This window comes from Chionomys nivalis, chromosome 7 (genome assembly GCF_950005125.1).
Source record: "Chionomys nivalis chromosome 7, mChiNiv1.1, whole genome shotgun sequence".
Classification (NCBI taxonomy): Eukaryota; Metazoa; Chordata; class Mammalia; order Rodentia; family Cricetidae; genus Chionomys; species Chionomys nivalis.
Window position 1 is genome coordinate 1,909,509 of NC_080092.1, and position 23,533 is coordinate 1,933,041.

At 43.1% G+C, this 23,533-nt stretch overlaps 1 protein-coding gene across 1 annotated transcript; it reads left to right on the top strand.

Moving 5' to 3' along the window:
* Positions 1-14,513: 14,513 nt before the first annotated feature.
* Positions 14,514-15,960, top strand: LOC130878646 (sperm motility kinase 3A-like). Its single transcript, XM_057776686.1, is given in 2 exon segments — positions 14,514-14,669; positions 14,671-15,960. Coding segments are annotated over 2 exon segments (1,446 nt in total).
* The last annotated feature ends 7,573 nt before the right edge of the window (positions 15,961-23,533 follow it).

Sequence of the window (23,533 nt, forward strand, 5' to 3'; positions counted from 1 at the left end):
CTAGAACAGCACTTTACATATCATGAGTGTTCATTACCTATTTGTGTTTTGGTGAATTATGTCTCCTTGGGAATTATGAATATTTGCTTGTGTGTTTCTTCCATCTGGAATTTTATTCTTTTCTGGATCTTGTTGATAGTAACTTTGGGTGACTATCTCTTCTTATTTATAATATTTATAATCAGTCTTCTTCTTTATAATATTTATAAAATATAAATTTATAAATTATAGATAAGAAGATATAAATAATCTTATTTATAATATTTATAATCAATGCTGCTGCTACTGTATTCTAAATAAATATCAAATTGACTTAAAAATTAGGAAAATTCTAATGGTATAATGGCGTGAGAGACTAGGAAATCACTTTTACTAATTCTTTCATCTACTGGTAATCTAAGCCAGTGATTTCCCAGGAATGTCTCACAGTGCCTTTGCACCTGCTCTCCTGTTTTATCTTCATTATCATCCATGACACTGAAGGATAACATCATGTTTCAGTTTCATGGGAACTTGCAAAACATTGCCAGCACTATACAGCTCCCTACCCACCTGGCTCACATAACATGCTCTTTTAAAAAAGGAAGGTGCATCAATTTATTTCTTGTATGTGTGCAGGTACACACATGCCATGGTGCACATGCAGAAGTCAGAGGATAAGTTGCAGGGACTGGGTTTGTCAGCAGGCTTGGCATTGAGTGTTTTTGTTCACTGAGCTATCTTGCAAATCCCATTGAATTCAATTCATCTGATCTTATTCATTTGTACGAACTCATATTTAACTAATAGAGATTTGATGGTTGGAACTAACAGAAATACAATACATGGAAGTGCTTATGAGTGAATCTATCCATCTATGTATCTGTCTATCTGTCTATCTATCTATCCATCCATCCATCCATCCATCCATCCATCCATCCATCCATCCATCCATCTATCTATCTATCTATCTATCTATCTATCTATCTATCTATCTATCTACATATCTATCTACAAATCTATTTATTTCTCTCTATCTAATCTTCCATCTGTCCACTGTTGCTAGTACACTCTTTTGCCAACTGTGTTGACCTAGAAGTAATGACAGTCCAGTAGTAACAAACAACCCAAGAACCAATATATCCTAGTTACAATAGCATTTTCTAATAATGCCAATTTCTAATGAAAGAAAGTAGGGATCTTTGAATAGATGTGATTGTAAGACTGAAGAAAAAGAAGTACATGGTACAAAACTGTAGCACCTTACAGTGGCAGGAAGTATGGAGCCACTGAAGACAAAACTCCATAATGATGGCCAAAGATGTATCAAAGTCAACAGGAGGTGATGGTGATGGACAGAGCTGGAGCGATTAGAACCATAAAAGTAAAGGAGGGTTTGACGACAGACCACAGCTTAGAATAAATACACATGAGTCTGTTATACATTAATAATTAAATAAATCAATAAATGATGAAGAACAAATAATCCCCCAATGCAGAAGCAACCCAATAATTCTGAACATGAGTCCCCACTCCGCATGTAGTGCTTCCATCTAAAGAGTACAGTGTGAAACCGTGCTATGCTATGGTTTGAGCATTAAATGCCTCTCAGAGGCTCATGGGTTTGAAGACTTGACCCCCTGATGGTGCTGTCTGGAAACCTTAGATGGCAGAGCTTTGCTGGAGGAAGTGGGGTTCTGAGGCTGAGCCTTAAAGTTTTATGGGCTGAGAGTACTGTGTCCAGTGGCCTACTGCCTTTGCCACCCCTCTCTCACCATGACGGGACATACTCGTTTGACAGAGTGAAACCTTCCTCCCGTACACTGCTTCTTGTCAGTATTTGTAGCACAGTGGTGAAAATGTATTTACCACATCTTACAAATGGTGAAGCTTAGAAAACAGTGCTCTGTCAAGACCAAGGTTTAAGTGATGGTTTGAGTGATGTGTTTGATACCACATGCCCACCATATCATATCTGCCCCGGTGTTCTTCCTCTTACATTCCGATAGGAACAGTCACAGATGCTAGACAAATTGCAGACGAGAAAAACATGTTCATCTGAGATACCACCCAAGCCAAAGGGCGCTAACGATACCCTGGGACTAAATGTGTTGCTGTGCCCACATGGAATCCTGGGCCAGGTAGAAGACATCAGGTGGACACACTTAACCTGAATTAAGTACAGACCATAATGCTGTATCACTATTGGTTAATTTTGATAAATGTATACTACTAATTTTGCTTTATATTTACAATTTTTCCATAAATCCAGACCTAGTTAAATAATGGAAAAGCATATTTTAAAAAATAAGAAAAAAAAGCAACTTCCCCTTTCTCTTTCGTGGTGTCCCAGGCTAAATGGAAGGCAGGAGCTGACTTGTCTGACCACAGTTGATAGGCACTGAGTATGCTGCTCAGGTCTAAACAGAATTATCTTAAGCTAAGGTGTGACTTTCTGATAGGTTTTAAATTTCCACTGGTATTACATTTAAAAGAGGATGTTGTTTACTCAGCTCTCAAAATATAATCCCCAGGACGTGTGTGACAGCAGAGCCTCCCTGACACACTGTAGTTGCAACCTCTGAGGGTGAACACAGAGACAGAAGAGACTTCCCAATAGGCAAACTGTTGAGCATGAGCCATGTGAGGAGAGACAAGGTGTGCGGTGAGGCAAGGGGCTGCCATGGGCTCTGGCACAGACAGACCTGAGCTCTGGCCACGAGGCCCGCATTTTTACCTTAGTGACTTGTGACATGCTCAATCAGTCTTGGAGTTCATTACTTTAGAGAGTGCCTATTAAAGTTGTGTTATTATGCCTAGGGCATAGTATATATGTGTATGAAATGTAAATATAAAGCCTAGCACACTGAGTTTTTTATATTTTTCTTGAAGTTTTATTACTATGTGAGGGAAGGAGCGAGGGAGGAAGAAGGGGGCGTTTGTGTGGAGGTCAGAGGAGAACTTTGAGTCACTTCTCTTCTTCTACCACATTTATTCCAGAAATGAATTCAGTGGGTCAGACTTAGCAGTAAGCACTCTTATCATGAGCCATCTTTCCAGACCCACATAGACTTTTAAATAATTGTGGTTGTGACTTACAGTCACCACCCCCCATCATTATTACCCTCACCGTCACCATCATCATCACCATCATCATCACTGACACCACCATCACTATCACCCTTACCATCACCATCATCATCACCGACACTATCATCATTATTACCCTCACCATCATCACCATTGTCATCACCGACACCATCATTATTGCCCTCACCATCATCACCATCATCTGTATGCCATATTTGTCTGTCTCTCACGTGCCATGGGATGCCACAAGGGTCCCACTCGTGCCGAGTTACAACACAACCAAACAAACAAATTTAAGTTTCATACAGTGTTCCTTTGAGGATCAACAAAGATGTTATTGTAGTGGGAGCTGCGGGTTGTGTTCCTGTCACCCAGCTCCCGGCCGCCTGGCTAGCTTATGCCCCAAAATAACAACACACAAACTGTATTCATTTAAACACTTCCTGGCCCATTTCTATTAATGTGTGTAGCACCGAGGTGCGCTTACCGGGAAGATTCTAGCCTACATCCATCCTGGGTCAGAGCTTCATCGCGTCTGCCTTGGGGAGCAGCAGCATGGCGTCTGAGCTCACTTCCTCTTCCTCCCAGCATTCTGTTCTGTTTACTCCACCCACCTATGTTCTAACCTATGAGGGCCAAGCAGTTTCTTTATTAATTAACCAATGACCTTCCTCCATCATGTTATTGTGTGTTTTCTTCTGTGGTTGGACATAAACTTTAGTGACTATTTTCATCTAACAAATTCTGTCTGCCTGTCCATCTTTATCTAGTATTGGTCTGTCTAACTATCTGCTGTCTTTCTATAATCCACCCATTTCCTATCTCTTTTATATTCAAATGAACAGGTCCAAGTTCTCTGCAATTTGATAAACAAAACAGCTAGAGAGTTTCTTGTAGAGGAACTCGTAGTTACTGGAGAGAAATGCTATTGAAAAAGCTCAGAGGCCTACTTTGATATTCATTGTTTCCAGAAAAAAAATTCTCAAATAATGCATACAAATGAAGGAATCTTAACCTGCAATGAAAATGCAGGTTTTAAGAAAAATGGTTTTAAGAAAAACCATTAGTTTTGAATGACACCGAAGCTATGGGTCTATTAGATTCACATTATCTTGAATTGAGAGTGTAAGATAAAACTAAGGCTATGGAGGTTGTTGCTAATTAAAGGTTACCCTTAATAATTTTATGAATAAAAATATTGTGGGTGTTTTCATTAGTAATTTTGAATGCTCTGAAGCCTTGGGCCAGGAATACCTCTTTTAGTTTTTAATATAGCTGCTTATATTGCAGCATCCTTTGCGGACAATAAAATTGGAAACATTTATATTCTCACTGAGATAAGAACACAGTGGTTAGATATGGTTGGTTAGTCTGTACCATTCCTTTGCTTCTGCTACCCGTTTAAGACCACAGACAGACTCATTTTCATCTCCAAATCCAGCCAGCAAACAGACAGACACAGCACCCAGATGGCCTGGCTGAGTCTAGCCCCAAGATCTTTTGGATTCACCAGGGATTTTTCATGGGCTATGGGAAGGGCTTGCAATGGAATTTGTCCTGGGACCTGGGATGTACACCAACAGGACAGGCAATGGTTCTCTTGGCAAGTGGGAGTGTTAACTGTTTTGCTTCTTTGACAATATACTTGACGAAAGCTACTTAAAGAAAAAGGATGTATTCTCGTTCATAGTTTGTGGGCATAGTCATGCAGTAGGGGTGTGAGGCGGCTAGTCACATTGCATCTGCAGCCTGTCACGCAGCAGGGGTGTGAGGCAGCTGGTCACATTGCATCTGCAGCCTGTCACGCAGCAGGGGTGTGAGGCGGCTGGTCACATTGCATCTGCAGCCTGTCACGCAGCAGGGGTGTGAGGCGGCTGGTCACATTGCATCTGCAGCCTGTCATGCAGCAGGGGTGTGAGGCGGCTGGTCACATTGCATCTGCAGCCTGTCACGCAGCAGGGGTGTGAGGCGGCTGGTCACATTGCATCTGCAGCCTGTCATGCAGCAGGGGTGTGAGGCGGCTGGTCACATTGCATCTGCAGCCTGTCACGCAGCAGGGGTGTGAGGCGGCTGGTCACATTGCATCTGCAGCCTGTCACGCAGCAGGGGTGTGAGGCGGCTGGTCACATTGCATCTGCAGCCTGTCACGCAGCAGGGGTGTGAGGCGGCTGGTCACATTGCATCTGCAGCCTGTCACGCAGCAGGGGTGTGAGGCGGCTGGTCACATTGCATCTGCAGCCTGTCACGCAGCAGGGGTGTGAGGCGGCTGGTCACATTGCATCTGCAGCCTGTCATGCAGCAGGGGTGTGAGGCGGCTGGTCACATTGCATCTGCAGCCTGTCATGCAGCAGGGGTGTGAGGTGGCTGGTCACATTGCATCTGCAGCTTGTCATGCAGCAGGGGTGTGAGGCGGCTGGTCACATTGCATCTGCAGCCAGGAGCCAGAGATGAATGTTGCTGCTCAGACTTCTTTTCATTCTGCCTGGGTCTCCAGTCCACATAATGGTGTCACCATATTCAAAGTGGCTCTTCCCACATCAGTTAACAAAGTCTAGAAACTCCTTCATAGATATGTGTAGACTTTGGGCCCCTAAGGTTCTAGGTCCAGTCAAATTGGCAAAATTAGCTGTGCCCGTGGGAAATTAGCTTACAAGATGCCGCTGGCTCTATAATTTCTTTGGAAATTCTCATATCACTTGATTTTGCACTCTAGAAATAAATGTATAATGTACACAATGGCATAGCGGGGGTTCGAGATCTTGTAGCTTTAAGAACATTAAGCTCAGAGGTCACATCTGCTCACATCTTCCAGCTCCATGTCCTCCAGCTGTGGAACTTGGGTCAAATTAATTTAATCTTCAAAGACTCGGTTTCCTCATGTATAAAGTGAAGATGATGTTCATAGGTCTCACTCTGCACAGCTGTGTATGAGAGGAAGTGGGTTGACTGTGTGTAAGTATGGGATGAAATGCTCAACTCTAGAAGCTGCTCACTGTGAGCTGATGCTACCTGTGTATTTTCCAGTGGAAAAATAACTGACAGGTAGCATTTGGATGTCAACCTTTGCAAACCCTGGGACCTTAGAATGCAATAAGGAGACTGGTGAGATGACTCAGCAGTAAGGGCGCTTGCTGCTCCTGCAGAGAAAACACGTGTGGTTTCCAGCACCTATGATGGGTGGCTTTCATGGCCTGGGAGTCCGGTTCCCAAATATCCTAGTCCATCTTCAGGCTTCTTTGTGCAATGGTATGAACATGTATGCATGTCCACACAGAGACAGACATATAATCAAAGTGGAAATAAAGTCTTAAAAATTAGGTAAAGGGCAACACAAACAAAACCTCATTATAGTGAACAAGGAATTCTGATCTCTCCTACCCCTCAAATGTTTCTAAGGTGTTAGAAATGTCTCTTGCTCATGTGAATGAACATGTATGGGAGCTTTTGGTTCCTCTGTTTCTCCATAACATGCATGTATGCTTTAAAAAACTCCGGTAAAGATAACAACCAAGTTCTGGTTGTGAATGCTCAGTTGTTCATCCCATCTGCCCCCTTTTCTGCCTCCCATTGAACTTGTCTTCCGTCAGCTCATCATCCATCTTGAATTGATTTCCTGTGTTTCTGGTTCTCAAGCGTATCTGGGAACCACATATGTAGTACATATATATATATATGTGTTCCTGTATGTATATATATGTGCTAATACACAGCTGCTTCTTTCACCTTATACCAACTCCTTTCTCTTTATCATGAGAACGTACACCTCAGTAATGTACACATACCCACTGTCCCTCTCTCCAGAGCCCCCTTGAATTGGGCCAAAGGGAAGGATTCTATGCAGTGTTCCTTCTCTGTAAGTCCTAGCTGCAGACATGATGATGTTTATTTGGACAAGTATTCTGTTTGGGAGGAATTCTGCCTCTGGCTTAGAGGTCTCATTTAACATCATCTATTTGTACTTTGCTCTTTTGTCTCTTTCTGTAGCTCAGTCCTCCCCAAGGCCATCACCTTTCTTCTCTGGTTTTCAATTTTCTTAGTTGCTTTTATTCTCATCTGCAATTTTAGCTGCTGCCTAGCAATCTGAATCAGGGTGTTCACCCTATGAGAGTTTCTAGAGAATGGTACCCTGGACAATAAGCATTGGGTGACAGGCTCTACTTTCTGTCCCCATCGCTCAATGGTGAGGAGAATGAAATACAAACAGCAAGCCAAATCCTAGTTTTTCTTTCAGGTCATTCTTCTGTTCATTTCACTGAGTGCCAAAGCCCTGTAGTCTTCATTTGCGTGAAGGACATTTGAAAAAAAAAATCAGTCCTGTCCAAGCATAGATTGGAGACTGAGTTTGAAGACATTGAAACAACTGTATAAGAACCATCACTGTGAGTTTTGGTTTTATGGGTTAAAAAAATCCCAGCAACTTGGTGATTTATACAATCTATTTTTAGAAAGCACTTTCCACATATGTGACCTATTTGAGCTGGTATATAAAAATGCAATTTTTATTTGACAGTTTTATATTTTAAGCACTCCATGTTGACATTTTTTAAAACTCAGATGTGTTGTTTTGTTGGCAGAGGTAGTTTGCAAACTAATGAAAGACGTAAGAGAGGAAATTAGCTTGAAGCGGCAGAATATTTGCGATCAGAAGGTAAAGAAAGGAGGTTCTAGAGTCTGGAAATAATTATCATCCCCGCCACAGCTCCCCATTAGCGTTGGCAAAAGACCTAGGGTCTGACAGCTAAATTAAAGCCTGCTACCCAGTGAAAAATTAGCCACAGAAAGCTAGATTTGGGGTAACATTACATTGCGTGCCATTTGTGGTAGGGCTTGACGGCTTGTTTCCATTCACAAGATTCATGCAGGGGTAAGGCTGCTGTGGAAACATGGAGGGATCCACCTACAGCGGGCAATTCAAGGAGGGACATGTTCAACAGAATTCATTTTAATACATGTATTGATTTCTATAAGCTTTTATACAAATATAGATTTGTGTTAACATATCTCCCTCATTCCCCTCTCCTCTTTGTATCTCTTAGGCATTGTCACTTCTACTGCCAGACCACGCATGATTTTATGTGTCTGTATAACATCTAGGAGGCATCAGTAAAAGCATATTATGTTTTTTAAATGTAATATTATTTTTAGGAATAATGACTGGAATCTGAGATTTGAAGTCAGAAAGACGAGACTGTAAACCTCTCTCCAGCATTGGTGGCTATGGTGTCTTAGTTCACTCACTTGTAAATATGGATAATAAAATTATTTTGGTGTGTGTGTAAGTGTGTGTGGGTGTGTTGAGTGCACACACACAAGCTGCTGAAGATGACACCAGGGCCTTGGGCCTATTATGCAAGCGCTGTACCACAGAGCTGTACCCTAGGTTCTAAGATGACCTACTTAAATCAGGTTGCTCCCGTGTAGGACCCGGGTTTACCCTTGTTCCTGGGGTACATCTTGAGGACAGTTTCTGGTCAGCTAACTAAAGCATTCTGTTTGTTCCTGTGCTCCCCCGCCCCTGCCTGGTGATTAGCTGTAGGGCATTGATGACTCCATCTTTGGTATGGTAATTTCCCACCTGTCTGGGTGGAAATCCTTGTGCAGCAGCTAGGTATATAAGGATTTCCCCAACGTTGAATAAAGGGCATTCGGTTGATCTCCTTTCGAATGACCCAGGTCTCTTTGTGTGTTATTTCAATCTCCAGGCCCTTGCCCAACTCGCGTACGGTACAGTGGTGCGTGAACTGTACCGAGGGGGTAACACAGAATTGGGTGTTACACTCCAGAGTTCCTGTGACTCTCTTACTGCAGTGGTCTTTTGTGTGTATCCCAGTGAGTTACTTAAAACGAGCCTCTCTAGGCCAGGCGTGAAGACCAAGGATGCCACGGCACCCAGGTGAGTCCAGATCTGCTCACCACTTCATACTCCTGTATAAACAAGCAGAAGTTTGTTTGTTGTTTCCTTCCTGGCAGAGAGAAGGGCACTGGCACAAAGGGGAGAAACAGTTGCCCTTTTGCTTGCGAACTCTGCCTTGTGGCCCCAAGCACACACTTTGTAGTGTGAAATGAAAATCAAGTAAAGTCCACAGCAAAGACTTCCTCCTGACTGCAGATACAGGAAGAGAAAGGTGGTGGTGGTGGTGGGGGGGGTTGTGTGGTAGGAGCTCGAAGCATTGGAAAGATGGCTGTGTGTGTGTGTGTGTGTGTGTCCTGGGTTGTCTAAAGAACTTTCAAGGTGTCTTAAAGTGATAAGTTGTAGCTTCTAGACTAGGGAACACATGGACCATCATTATGGATATTTCCTTAGGAAGAGAGAACAGGGATTGTCACGCTGCTGGGGAAGCAACCAACAGTCTACAGTAACTAGACATAGCTTTTTAAACCTCATTTCCTGAAGAAATAAATATAAAATTACAGAGAGGCTCATGTCATCTTCATTTTTCTTTGGATCATCGATGATTTCCATGAGGGACAGGACAATTCTCATCTCAGAGAACATAATTGCTAAATTTGTCAATGTTTTTATCCATTTTGGGCCCAAGACCTTTGAGAAAAGAACCTGATTGGACATTTTCCCATGATGTTTACATAAAATTAAACCAACATTTCACAGACTAGAAAGTCAGCGGGCCTTGACGCATCTACCAACCATGTCTCTCCCAGCCGTGTCTCTCGGTCAGGCCCACCGTCTCCCCCAGCTTGTTGCTAGAGAAGACAATGGCCAATGCGAGGGCAACGTTCTTGAGGTGACCATGCTCATCTATTGAGTACTATTACTTACCAAGCATCATGCAGCAGCTTTGTGTTTATCATGGATGCTTAGCTCCATCCCTGGTCTCAGTCTTCCCATCACTGTGCCACTGTGTGTTCCCTTGGTAGGGAACCAGTGGTCTAGTCATCATTGCTATCACTACAAAAGCTGTACTCATCTCTACCAAGGTGGCTGTGTTGAGTCAGCTTCCTACCGTAGGACAGGGCACCCGACAAAAACAGAGCAGACAACGAAAGGTTTGGCTTTGCTCCCATTCTCAGAGGTGTCAATATATCCTCACTTTGTCTTGTTGACTCTGCTCCATGGTGAGGCGGAGCAGACAGGAGACAGAGAGGTAGATGAGGGCACCCTACTCCCATCAAGAAGGCCCACTTTCTAAAGTTTCTGCCACTTCCCAGTATTTCCACCAAGTTAAGAATCTATTAATTTATTAGTTCATTGATGAGGTCAGAGTCCCCAAGATCTAATTTCCCTATAAAGGCCTTACCTCCAAACACTGCTACATGAGGGGAAATGAGTCATATGGTCCTTGAGGGGGTATTTTAGATCAAAATTATAATAGATCAATGCATTTCTTATACTATACGTTTGTTAGATTTTTTCCTGTACACTGGCCATGAGTCACTGTGGGTTTTTTTTTTCTTTCTGAATAGACTTTTTTTTTTTGAGTTTCAAAACACTCCAAATATATAATTTTTACTAATGGATTTTTCAAAACAGCTTCTTCCCCTTTCTAGAGAAGTGCGTGCCTGTCACAGATTGTATTTAGACCTATAATGTGGCAAGTAGAAAACCTGGGGAAAGAAGAGAGGGTGGCCTTGAAATTTCAGGTGAGGTATTTCCATAACACGATAGCAACTGGGCAAAACCGTCATATTTTCCCCACCTCAGTCCTTTGGAGGCTGAAATAGGCACTGCAATAACTGAATGAGTGGTTGTGTGGGTCAAATGAATTGATACCACAGAGACAATGGAAGCATAAAACAGTGTGTTTAATCAGAATTTGATGGTATATGACCGCAATTCTTCTGAAGTGGAGACAGGAAGTAGAAGTCATGTTATCCTCTGCTACAGAGTAAATTGGAATCCACCTTAGGCTACACAAGAAATCTCTAAGTCTCAAAGAAATCTCACAGGACAGAAATCTTCACATGTATTATTTTTATGTGTATTCTCAAAACATTTAGCAACATTTGTACAATCTCCTTATTGACACACATCAAATGTGTATGAAGAATAGGATAAATTTCTCTCTAAAGGACTGGAGTTTTTTTTAATTATAAAACAAACACTAAAATCTAAGTTTTATTGTTTCATTGACTGGGCAAATATTATTGGGCAAGTACATTCAGGGATATAGAGTAGGAGAAAGAAAAGCATTATGCTGTGGTTTATGCTGCGAGTGATGATCAACTCTTGGGGAGTAGCACTGTGGGGTTAGGCAAGAAAATGATGCTTGATTTTCTGTTCCTAGGATGCAGTGTCAGTGCAGTAATTAAGAAAAAAGAGGAGTTGAGCCCTTGACTCTTTCTCAGTTCCTCTTGCTTTTGAGACCCTCTGTACCTGTGTCATTATCAAGCACTGACATCCTTGTCTCCGAATCTTTCATTGTGCATATAGCTGTAGTGCTGTCGACAGTTTAGCTATTTCTTTACAGCCAAAAGATTCCACAATGGTGTAATCAAGGAGGCATAGAAGTTAATTATCTATGGTTGGGTTTTGATTCCCATTCAACTTTCTAATAAGAGCTTTAACAATTAGGTTTTGTAACAACATGTGGGTGGGTTCTTCCGGTATTCTCATGGACCTGTGTGTGCATATAAAATGTTAAGGCTGTTACATGAGGAAAGATGCCATAGGAAGTGGTGGATGTCTCAGTACGAATGCTGGAGAGATCAGGCACCTTTAGAAGCAGCACACAGATTGTCGGGGTGGAGGAAGGGTCTATGGGTTGCTTTCTGACTCTCAACCCTTGCTCTTGAGAGTTACTTCTGCTGGTCCCCACTTTTTCTAGCAAAATAGGCATGTTGGGTGGAACAGTTTCCTCCACAGCAGAGGTGTTTGTTCCTCTTCCATTTAGTCCTTGATTCCCTTCTGACCTCTGCCTGAAGCTGAGTTCGGGCAGACAGGACATGCTCAATTGCAGCCTGTGTGAATTTCTAATGGACAGTTATATGCTGCGGAGCTGCTGGTTCACAATGTCTGGGAAGGAGGCGAAGAAGAAACAGGGAGCCCATGCCAACTGGTTTCTTCCTCCTTTTCCTTTCATCCAAGTCCCCTACTTGCAGGATGGTGTTGTCCACAGCTAGGTCTTCCCCCTCTTTGTTTTTGTCCCACATGCCAGTCATCTCTGGAAAGCCCCTCAAGATACACCCAGAAGGGTGCTTTCCCAGCCTCCTCAGCTACAGCCAAGTTAAGACTTTAAGCATCACAGACAACTTCTTTTGTCTCTTCCACTTCCTGCTGATTCTACCTTTACTAACACTGCTGTTGTAAGAAAAATTTCTAATAACAACAAAACAACAATAACAGACTCTCAGTACAGTCTAAAATGTGTGTATTGTGTAGCACAAAGTGGCCTCGGAATAATTTTTCCTTGAAGCTTTTGTCTGCTACATTGTTTCTAGATAAGGTCTCTGCAAATATGACCAAACCAAGGTGCAGTCAGTCACACTGCATCATAAAGGGTCTAAATCAATGGTTGTTCTTAGAAGAGCAAGCTTTACTTCTACACAGCAAAAGAAACAATTAACAGAGTAAAGAAACCTGCAGAATGAAGGAAAATCTTGACCAGCTCCACATCCAAGCAGTAAGAAAACATACCAGTCAACAAATGGGCTTATTCAGTGAGCCGACGGTTCACAAAAAAGGAGATCCAAATAGCCAGCAAACACACATATGAAAACATTTTAATCTCACTGCCATAAAAATGCAAATTGAAAGCACATTGATATTATCTCTTGCCCCAGTCAGAACGGTATTCATAAGAAAACAATATGAAATGTTTGTGTGATTGTGGAAGAAGGAAATAAAAGATTGGTATTTCTCTTGCTACCAATGTGGTGGTTTCTCAGCACTTCCCTCTGACCCAGTTATCTTCCCGGTATTTACCCCAAAGACCACAAAGTCCCTGTATCACGGAGACACTTGCACATCAGTGATCACCGCAGCATTCTTCACAATGGCCGAGGTGTGGCATCAGCCCAGGTGTCCAATGACAAAGAGTGACTGGGGGATGTGCTCTCCACACAGAATGGAACACCTCTTGCCCTGAAGAAGAGCATGATATGTCAGCCACAGGAAAATGGATGCAACTGAGAGAGTCAGGCCATGAAAGTCAGTCTCAGAAAGACATTTTATCATTTGCTGTTCCTAAATTTTATATAGTCACATAAAATCAAGTATATATGGTTTAGGTAGAAGTGAAATGGAATTGTCAAGGCAAATAAAAGGGACTGGGGGATGGGAGAAAAGGAAGGGTAAGAAGAACGCGGCAGGAGAGGAATATACTGTACTTAGAGTATATATACTCTTGAGAAAAACTTAAAACTTAACAAAATGGGAACAAAAAAAATGTTTTTCACAATGGGAATTTTTGAGGTCCATGATGATTTGGGGACTAAATAAAGGCACTGTAACAAACGACAGACAAAACTCAAATAACTGCCCAGTTCTGTTCTATAAAACAGTCACCAAATGAGAGCCAGCCACTACAGCAAAATGGCAAATCTATGGCTGTACAAACTGAGGCTTGGTGCACACATAGGCAACATGGTGTCCCAAGGGCAGGATACACCCTTCTCAACACAAGCAATGTCAGTTGAAGAGGAGTCTGGGTATTGACGATCACGATGCCATGCTCACTCAATCGTCTGACACTCTGTTCTACGAGGCTTGGAATGCTAGCCAGAGTCACTCATGATGTGGTGGTAAAGGCCAAGGCAGCTGCTTCCATGGCGAGCTGGTACTACACTGGTGATGGGAAAGACTCGTTAGTTCCGAGAGGGAAGGAATCCTGATCTGTTATTGCATGAATTTAAAAATAGAAAAGGTATCTTACGATTAGTCTTATAGGTGAATGACTATAGTACATTTCTAAACAATATTCTATCAGTTAAGTGGCAACCAACGAGTCAGACTTGAAAGAAACTGTGTGATGGTGAATGGAAGGGCAGGAGGCCCTGGAAACAGAAGGATGAATTACCGACTTCCAAACCAGAACCAAAACAGGGTTGATGCTTTCATTTCTAAAAGCTCAAATGTCACTCTCCGAAGACCACCTAAGACAGAGTCTTGACTACTTTCCCTTAGTATGAACTGTGTCCAGAGTGACTGGTCCCTGTCCTGATATGACCTCATCAGGAGGGGCCATTGTGAGGGAGTCTGAACCAGCAGGAGGATGAACTGGTTGGGCTTTCTGTGGGTATTTTGAGAGGCATTCTGATTGGTGCAATGTTTAGTGGGATTTGACAGATAGTGAATGTGTGTGTGTGTCTGTGTGTGTGTGTGTGCTTTTCTTTTAGGTGTTTTGGTTTTTATTTTGTCTTTTTGGTTTTTAGTATCTTGGTGTGTGTATGTGTTAGGAGAAATTTTGGTTTATTTTTGTTTAAATTTTTGAAATTTAGTTTTCATTTTACTTTTAATTCTATTTATTTGGGTAGCCTTGCTACCAATAATGTGTGGTCCAAGGGGTGAGTTGACAGCAAGGCCCAGCCCTGTGCCTACCCTCTCGTACGAGAATCTCAGGGCACAGTATACCATCCTGAGGACGATAGGCCAGGGCAGCTGTGCCCAGGTGAAGCTGGCGCACCATCGCCTCACAGGCGCGGCGGGTGGCGATAAAAGTCCTGCTGAAGGAGAAGCAGCGGAGCGTCCTAATTAGGTCCGAAGTGGGGATAATGAAGAGGATGAACCATCCCAACATCATCTCCCTGCTCCAGATTATTGAAACAGAACAGAACATCTTTCTGATCCTGGAACTGGCTGATGGATGCGAGCTCTGGGACTGGATTCAACAAGCTGGCTACCTGCAGGAGGGCATAGCCCGAAAGATCTTCAGACAAATTGTACATGCTATGTGCTACTGCCATGACCAAGGCATAGTACACAGGGACCTCAAACCAGACAACATCATGGTGGATGCTACGGGCAGAGTGAAAATTATAGATTTTGGCCTGGGCGCCTTTGTCACACCCGGGAGGAAGCTTCACAAGTTCTGCGGTGCCTTACAATTCAGTGCCCCGGAATTCTTCCTGCGCCAGCCCTATGACGGCACCAAAGTGGATACATGGAACTTGGGTGTTCTCCTATATTATATGGTGACCGGAACTCTGCCGTTTGAAGGTATCAGCTTTGAAGAGCTTCGGGGCAAGGTTTTGCTAGGACACTATGATGTTCCCTCCCACCTCTCACAAGAGCTGAGAGATATTATCCGCTGCTTATTAACAGTGAACCCTACAGAGAGACCAAACCTGAAGGGTATTGTGAAGCATCCGTGGCTCAGGAAAGGGGACGAGAGTTCATCGAGGCATTGTGATAAGATGAGCCCTAGATGCCTGGACCCTGCGATCATGGCAGCCATGGCAGATATGGGGTTCAACCCACATGACATCCGGAAATCCTTACTCAATAGGTTGTTTGATGAGCCCATGGCAACCTATGGCCTACTGCAATGCCAGGCACGCCAGCAGGGTGACTTCGCGAGACAAACCAAGGCAGTGCAACCAGGAATAACACCTTTCCCCACTCCCACAGACACCACCACCTTCCCTCGGTGTCAAAAGAGGACAACTGATGTGCCAACCCTTCGAGTCTTTATCTCATCCCCTACAACTGACTCTGCAGAGGATAGCCAGCAGGTAGGGAGGGGGCTGAGAAGAAGTGTCACCCTGCCTATCATTGCCCCCCACTGCCTACAGAAGGGGAAACCTACTCACGGTGTCTGGGACCCCATATGGACACAGCACAGTGGGACTGCAGGCACAGTTCGAGGTGCATGCGGGGGCTGGAAGAGGTGGGCAAGGAGGATTGGGACTGGTCTCGTAAGGGCCTTCTGCTGCCTGCCAAGCAAGGAGAAAAGAGTGGTCTGCCCCAAAAGGAGTTACAGCAGGAAAAAAACATGAAGCCAGAGGCCAGCCAGAGGCCAGCCAAGGGCTCTGAGGTCCTGTGAATTATGAGGTCATGGCATCAAGGATCATTCTTGAGTGGACTCAAACAGCTGCTGAGAGGGACCCACACAGGAAGCCCAGAGGCCTGGGTGGAGCCAGGAGAGGAGCAGGGAATGGTTCAGGAGTCTTCAGGCGTATTGCATTCAGCAGGGATATACACAAGACAGTAGCCTTCCAGAGCATGGGGGTAAGGCCAGAAAGCGAGCCGGAAGACAAATGCCCTTCTGCCTGCCTAGGATCATGTCAGACAGAGGCACGTTGCTGCCCTGCTCCTCTATGCTGTGATGACAGGTAAATTAAAGTGCTTTCCGAATCTCCTTTTCACTCTTTTACAGTAAAATTGGTCATAAAGATTGCTCACCACTCTCCTATGATAATGACATAGGTAGAACAGGAATACCGTGCAATGATGGAGATTTGGGTGAGTAATGTGTCTTTAATCCAGTTTGCTGACCACCTCCAGAACCTAAAAATAAATAAATAAAGCAATAAAGATAAAAAAAACACAAAGGAATACCCCCATGCACTGTCTTAATTTAATTACCTATTATCCTCATGGAGGGCCAGCTCCAGACCCCATAATATCAATTTTTAAGAAAAGGAAGCATAATTGCTCCTCAAATCAAAATTTAAAATACTTCCTGAAAGTGTGGAGAGGGCAGGGTTATTTTGAGGTTCATTAGAGAAAGCTGTCTTTGTGGACAAGAATAGAATCTGAGTTCTACCTCTGGCCCTGGGCAGAGACGTAGCCTTCTAAGCTGCCCGAAGCATATGTTTAATGAATTCTTGACCTGAAGGTATGTTACTGCTATGAGACAGCATGATTGGGACCTTTGTGGTGTCCCATGGGTGGGTCCAAACCTGGGATGGTGACAGAATGCACCATGCAGACAGACAGACCAGGGAGTGGGCAGAAGCTCACCCCTCAAAGCAACCCTGCACCTGCTCACAGACCAGGACTGCGCTGGCCAGGGTACTGCCGGAACCCATCCTGCCAGATGACAGGGCCAGCCAGCATAATGCCTGAATCTTAACAGTTCCCCTTTCTCTATGTTCTCTGGCTGCCTTTCAAAGCCCTAAGCATGCTTGCACTGATTCTACCCGATGCTCTCTCAAGTCAAAAGGGCATGATTATTTCTTGTCTTTCACCTGTCTTCCAAGCTGCTGAGAGTTTTAGTTTGCCTGCCCCATTTTTCTTTCAAACGAACGGTAATAAAACGATCATTAAGCTTCTGAGATTGAGATTCTTTGTTTTAATTTGTTTCTTATCATGCTGTACAAAAAGGGAACTCCACTATCCAGTGACGTGCTAGTTACAGGTTGTGTTCTATTTTTGTTGTTGGTACCCTCAGCCGAATTTGCTTAAACTGTCAGAGCAGATTGTCTTAACCCCAGAAGCACTTAGAAACTCGTTAATGTCTCTGACTCAAGCATCTGCATATAAAGACCTCACTTGAGTGAGGCTTGGGGAATGGGTGAGTTGATGTGGCTTCAGGGAGCTTCAGGGCTCAGAGGAAAGTTCAGGATCAAGCCAGCTCCCAGCATTTCACACTGAAATGGGGAGGAGAAAGGGGTGCCTGTGTGTTGTGTCCATTGTACCTTGTGTTCGTTTCTGCTAAGTTCATATTCAGTGAAGGTTGTATATAGCTAATATGTTTTTAAAACTCCTACTCCCATGATGAAACAGACGATTCTTGATTTTTGGTGGATTGTGTTCAGTGAACCTGTAAGTTGAAAATAATTGAGCTCCGCCCCCGACACCCTGCTCCCATAGGCCTTCAGTGTTCACATTTAAAGAATAACCACAAGTACCAGTCCCCACCTTCTACCTTACCTGAGACAGCATCTCTGGTTTCCTGCTGGTGTCCCTGTCAGGGTAGTTGGCGGGCCAGTTTGGAGTTGGGGGCGTTCCTGTCTCTACTGCCCACTTCAGCACAGGAACTATGGGATTACAGATATGCATGCTACTGTTCCAGTTCCTCTATGGTTTCGGGGATTTGCACTCAACAATTGCTTTACTCACTAAGCCACATTGTTGCCCTCTTTTTCCCTTGAGCCAGACTGTCAGTGTATCCCAGGTTTGCCCTGAACTCTTCACATAGCTGAGGACCACCTAAGACTTCTAATCCTGATCCCTCTCCCTCTCCAGTGTTAAGGTTTCAAACATGTGCCATCATACCTGGTTTATGTGATGGAACTTAGAAGTTCATACATGCCAGTCAGCTACTGTACCTCTAGAGCTACATCCCCAGCCCCAAGGGTGCATTTTACACATCTAATCTGCACAGCCACCACTCATAATGGGGAGAGAGGATCATGCTGTTCGGGTGAAGAAAAAACAGGAGAAACGTAGATTGCTTGTCCTCCATTATCAGCTGTGGAACTGAGAATCTTAAACCCTGGTAAGTACACATGGTACAGCCCTGGAGGGAAAGGTACCCCGACTGCCAGAAGTCAGGCCATGCCTTCAGCTATGAAGGAATGGTACTCCAACTGCCAGAAGTCAGGCCGTGCCCACAGCCAGAGTGCCCCTGGAGTTCTCATGCTTCATGGCTGAAAGGTGGAGCCCACTGGCAGATTAAAACTTCCTGTATATAACTCAGCCCCAGGGGATCTGACATCCTCTTCTGGGCTCTGCAGGAACTGCCCCTGCACACACATACACACCAAAAGAGAGAGAGAGAGAGAGAGAGAGAGAGAGAGAGAGAGAGAGAGAGAGAGAGAGGAGAGAGAGGGAGGGATTCCACCAAGGAAGGGAAAGATTTTCAGCTCCTGCCTTCTGTTGGATTGGAACACCATACTTTTTATTATTCTTTGAAATGTTCATACATAAACACAACATATTTTGATTTTTTTTTTTAAGTTTCAACTTTCATTGTACATTGAAGGCATTAGAACATGGTGGTTAATACGCACATACATAGTGAAAGTGTTGCTACAGTCTAGCCACAGATTATCTCCATAAAGAACTCTGGAAACATTTGCTGGAAAATCTTTATAGTGTGTGATGATGGAAGGAAGTAGACTAGCAGATGAGAGTGCAGAGGGAGAGACATGAGGGAGACAAAGAGGACAATGCCCTGCCCATTCGGCCGAGGCAGAAGGAAAAATCACAAGAGATGTCAGAGAATGCCTGGAGCCTAGCCGGGAGAAAGCAGGGAGGACATGATTCCTGTGTAATCTAGACCACTGAGGCTCACATTATATATTTTCTTTCCATCCTGGGAACTGAAACACAGGCCCAGAGGTGAAGAGGCAAAATTAAAGTCACTTTAAACTCAGGCCCCATTTTGTGACATTCTAACCTAGTAGGCACCCCACCCTGGGTGCCCATGTCATGTACCTGGAAACTCCAAGAAAAGACACAAACAGCCCCAAAACTGCCCGGCTTCCCAGAGACCTGAGGATAGCCAATCAGAAGCTAGACAAACAAGCTGTTACAGTACCAAGCCTTTTTGTGGAATGTTACAAAAACCCCTTCTTGACTTAGCGCCACCTGCAACATAAGCATCCAATCCGACAACGTCAAGGCATGTAACTCCCTGCTTGCGGCTTTTCCCTTTAAAGACCCCTTGCACTGTGAGCTGGAAGCCTTCCTTCCTCACCTGCTGTGCTGGTGTGTGGGACAAGGTCCCTATTCATGAACTTGTAAGAATAAAGAAACCATGTATGACTGCATCAGAAAGTGGTGGTCTCATTGGGGTGTCTCGCTACTCATGCATAACACAGACAATGTTGATATTAATCTTAAAAGCTCCATCCATTGTATAGAATCAAAGCATTGTGGAGGAAAGATCTCCAAACACTACTATTCACTCTGTCACTCTTAACCAGTTTTCTGGACCTTTAGCTCATTTGCAGAGAGAGTGAAATCTTATAAGGATGAGTTGCACCTTCAGAACACTGTACAAACTCAGCAAGTCAGAGGACAAGCCTGTGAAGTCATCCCAAACTGGTGAATGGCTGTGTGGATTTTATCATTCCGGGACTGAATTGTGGCAGGGGAAACCTGTGTGTGTAAAGGGAGGTATACACATGTATTCATGTGTATGTACGATGTGGGATTCCTTTCTTTATGCTGTAAATACCATTGGTTAATAAAGAAACTGTCTTAGCCTGTGATAGGATAGGACTTAGTTAGGCAGGGAAAACTAAGTTGAATTCTGGGAGAAAGAAGAGTAGAGTGGAGAGAAGCCATGGAGCCGCCACCAGAGACAGTTGTGCTGAACTTGGCTGTTAGGCCACGAGCTGGTGGTGATGCACAGATGAATAAAAATGGGTTAAATTAAGGTGTAAGATTTAGCTAATAAAACGCTAGAGCTAATGGGCCAAGCAGTGATTTAAATAATATAGTTTTGTGTGATTATTTTGGGTCTGGGTGGCCAGGAAACAAAACAAGCTGCTCCCTTCAACAAATTGGTGCCAATGTGGTTGACTAAATCCACATAAAACCTTAGAGGGCTTGGAAAGGAATTCGGACACTAAAAAGCAAAGCTTAGCCGCATTTGTTTTCCCCAAATGGGCTTTGCTTGTTGGTGGTATGCTGTGGCTCCTTTAAGAGAGGTTTTCCTGATTCAGTGGTAGCAGAAAAAAAGCCACGGTTTTGAAATGCCAGCTTTCTAGGCCATGCTGCCTGTGTAAACTATGGCTCTTTCAGGAGACCGAGCATTTAAATGGGGTTTGTAAACAGTATGTTACAAACTGCTTAATGGCTTGACACAGGCCCCCTGCATACTTGGAACTTGGGTGGTGTGTGCAGCTCAGAGGCAGTGAACAGACCTCCTCCGCCATTTCAAACTGGGTGGAGCAAGCAGGCAGGGCCATATTTGACCTAGATATGCCACAGCTTAAGTTTTTAAGAAGCTCTCAGCATTTTAAGAAGTGCTCCTGGACAGTAAAGAATTACAGACACACAATAGGACAGATTCAGACATAAAAGACCTTTAAGTGGGTCACCTGCTAGATAAATGTACATAGACTTGGGAGAGAGAAGAAAAAGAGTATAGAGAGTTGTAAAAAGAAAAGATGGTTTTAAAAAAATAAAACAAAGTCTTTAAAGAGACAGATTACAGACAGCCATAGATTAAAGGAGTAAAGATAATAAAATAAGCCACATAAAGATAAAATATACACAGAAAGTCTAGATTATGTATATTATTGTATTGCCTTTGAATTTTTTGGCTGCAGAGAGACATTTGATTCTGGGGATTGCTAAGCTAAACCAACATATATTTTAAATTTATCTTGATTTCAGATTTTGGGTCTAAGGATATGCTGCTTTGAAAAAGAGGTTCTGCTTTTGGTTCCACAGAAGGTGAGAACCTGTGGATTCATTCCAGACTAGTATGGTTTGATACACCAAGACCCCCTGAAAGGTCACCATAAACACCCCCAAAAATTATTTTGCCCAACAAAAAGCAGGAATCAGTATGGGGAAAACTATGCCCACATTCTCAAATATTGCTTATAAATGTTTGTTTATATTTAAAGGGGGATATTCTATAGAGATTTGCATTGGTATGGATCTTGCTTTATTGATACAAGTTTAAGGTCAATTTTGTTATACTGTATATATGTATTTCTGCTCTTGATTAAAAATGTAATGTATACTTAAGAAATAAGTTAATAGATAATTATCTATAATAGTCAAGCTTGTAGTCATGTTAGGTTTTCTAGCTATATAGAGATACATTTCAGGTAGATAGATAATCTTCAAACCTTTCAAAGATTACAGAATATGGCATTTAAAATGTTTTAATAACTTAGAACTTTTCATGAGAGTGAGACACATCTGCTCCTGGCAGTACCAATTAGTTCAAGAGGAAGATGGGCATCAAAGAGGCTCTTTATGGTGTTTGCTAGCCATTTGGGCAAGAAACTGCTCTTGCCTGGACTGCTTAACAAATTGGATATGCAGAACCCTCAAAGAAACTTGCCTGAACTTGCCAAGGTAAGATGATCCTTCAAGGTTCCTGCTTCATGAAAGAGTCTGCCAGACATTTTGCAGGACACAGAAGAACGTGATTGGCAAAGTGCCAATATAGGCAGAATTGTCTTTGAAATTTCCTGCTTTGTGAAAATGTCTGCTAGATACTATAGGCCTATTGGCTGAATATGGATGCCCCAACAGTACAGAGGAACTTTGGGTGACTGTCCAGGCAACAAGATATATCTGTCAATTTTAGAGTTTTGGAAGTTGCTTATAATGTACTTCTTGTTTACTTAGATAATATTATATCCTTCTGGAGTCTTTGATGGAGCTGAACAATTGATAGTTATAGTTTTCCTTTGTCATGATAAAAGATAAAATAGATATAAATATTCTAACTGCAATTCTTGCTCAATACCTATTTTGTTATATGTAGTTTTACTATGTTAAAGTTAAAACCTTCCTCTTTTATTTAAACAGAAAAAGGGAGGTGATGTGGGATTACCCTCTGTATGCTGTGAATACCATTGATTAATAAAGAAACTGTCTTGAGCCTGTGATAAGGTAGGATTTAGTTAGGTGGATAAAACTAAACTGAATGCTGAGAGAAAGAAGGACAGAGTGGAGAGAAGGCATGGAGCTGCCACTGGGGACAAATGTGCTGAAATTTTACCGGTAGGCTACAACCTCGTGGTGATGTACAGACTAATGGAATTTATAGAAATAAATTAAGATGTAAGATTTAGCTAATAAGAAGCTAGAGCTAATGGGCCAAGCAGTGATTTAAATAGTATAGTTTCCTGTGTGATTATTTCGGGAGTCTGGGCAGCTCGCAACATATGTATGTGAATGTGAAGACTAGAAAGGTCTGTTCAGGTTTCTTCCTTAATCGCTCTCCTTATTTTTCATAAATATTTTAGTTTTAAGTGGTGGTGATTGTGTGTGTGCGTGCATGTGTTACACAAGTGTATGCTATGTGAGTGCAGTTCCCACAGTTGTTGAAGACTGCATTGGACCCCTTGGAATTGGACTTGGGTCTTGTTGAAGAGTGGCAAAGGCTCTTAACTTCTTGACCATCTCTCCAGCCCCATCGCCGATATTTCATTAACTGAAGTTATTTTTTGTGGCTAGTGGGGAGTTCCAGCTACAGTTACAGCTATAGAAACACGGTGAACAATAACTTGAGATGAAGACTAGGAAGTCCTAGCCAGACGTTCAAGTGGTAGGCCTCTTCCCCGCTCTGTCATTGCTGAGAACATGGTCATCTCTGTTTTCCTCTGGACACCCTTTTTCATTTGCAGTCTTCAGTTCCTAATGTTCTCATATGTTTTAGACATATGTAGCTCACCCTCGCTATTTATCCCCAGTTCCCCTCCAGTCCACTTAAACTCGATGAACTTGTTTGTTCCTTGGTTTGTGCACACCATTGCCTTTTGCTAATTGAGGGTGAGAAATAAGGCATGTAGAAGATGGGCAGTGCAGGGATGCTTCCTTCATTCCCATGGGAATGGTGTGTGCTTCATTTTTGTAAATGTGCATCTCCTTATTACCTTATAATAAAACTATTAAAGCAAAGAAGTTCAGGGTGCCCTTTAAAAA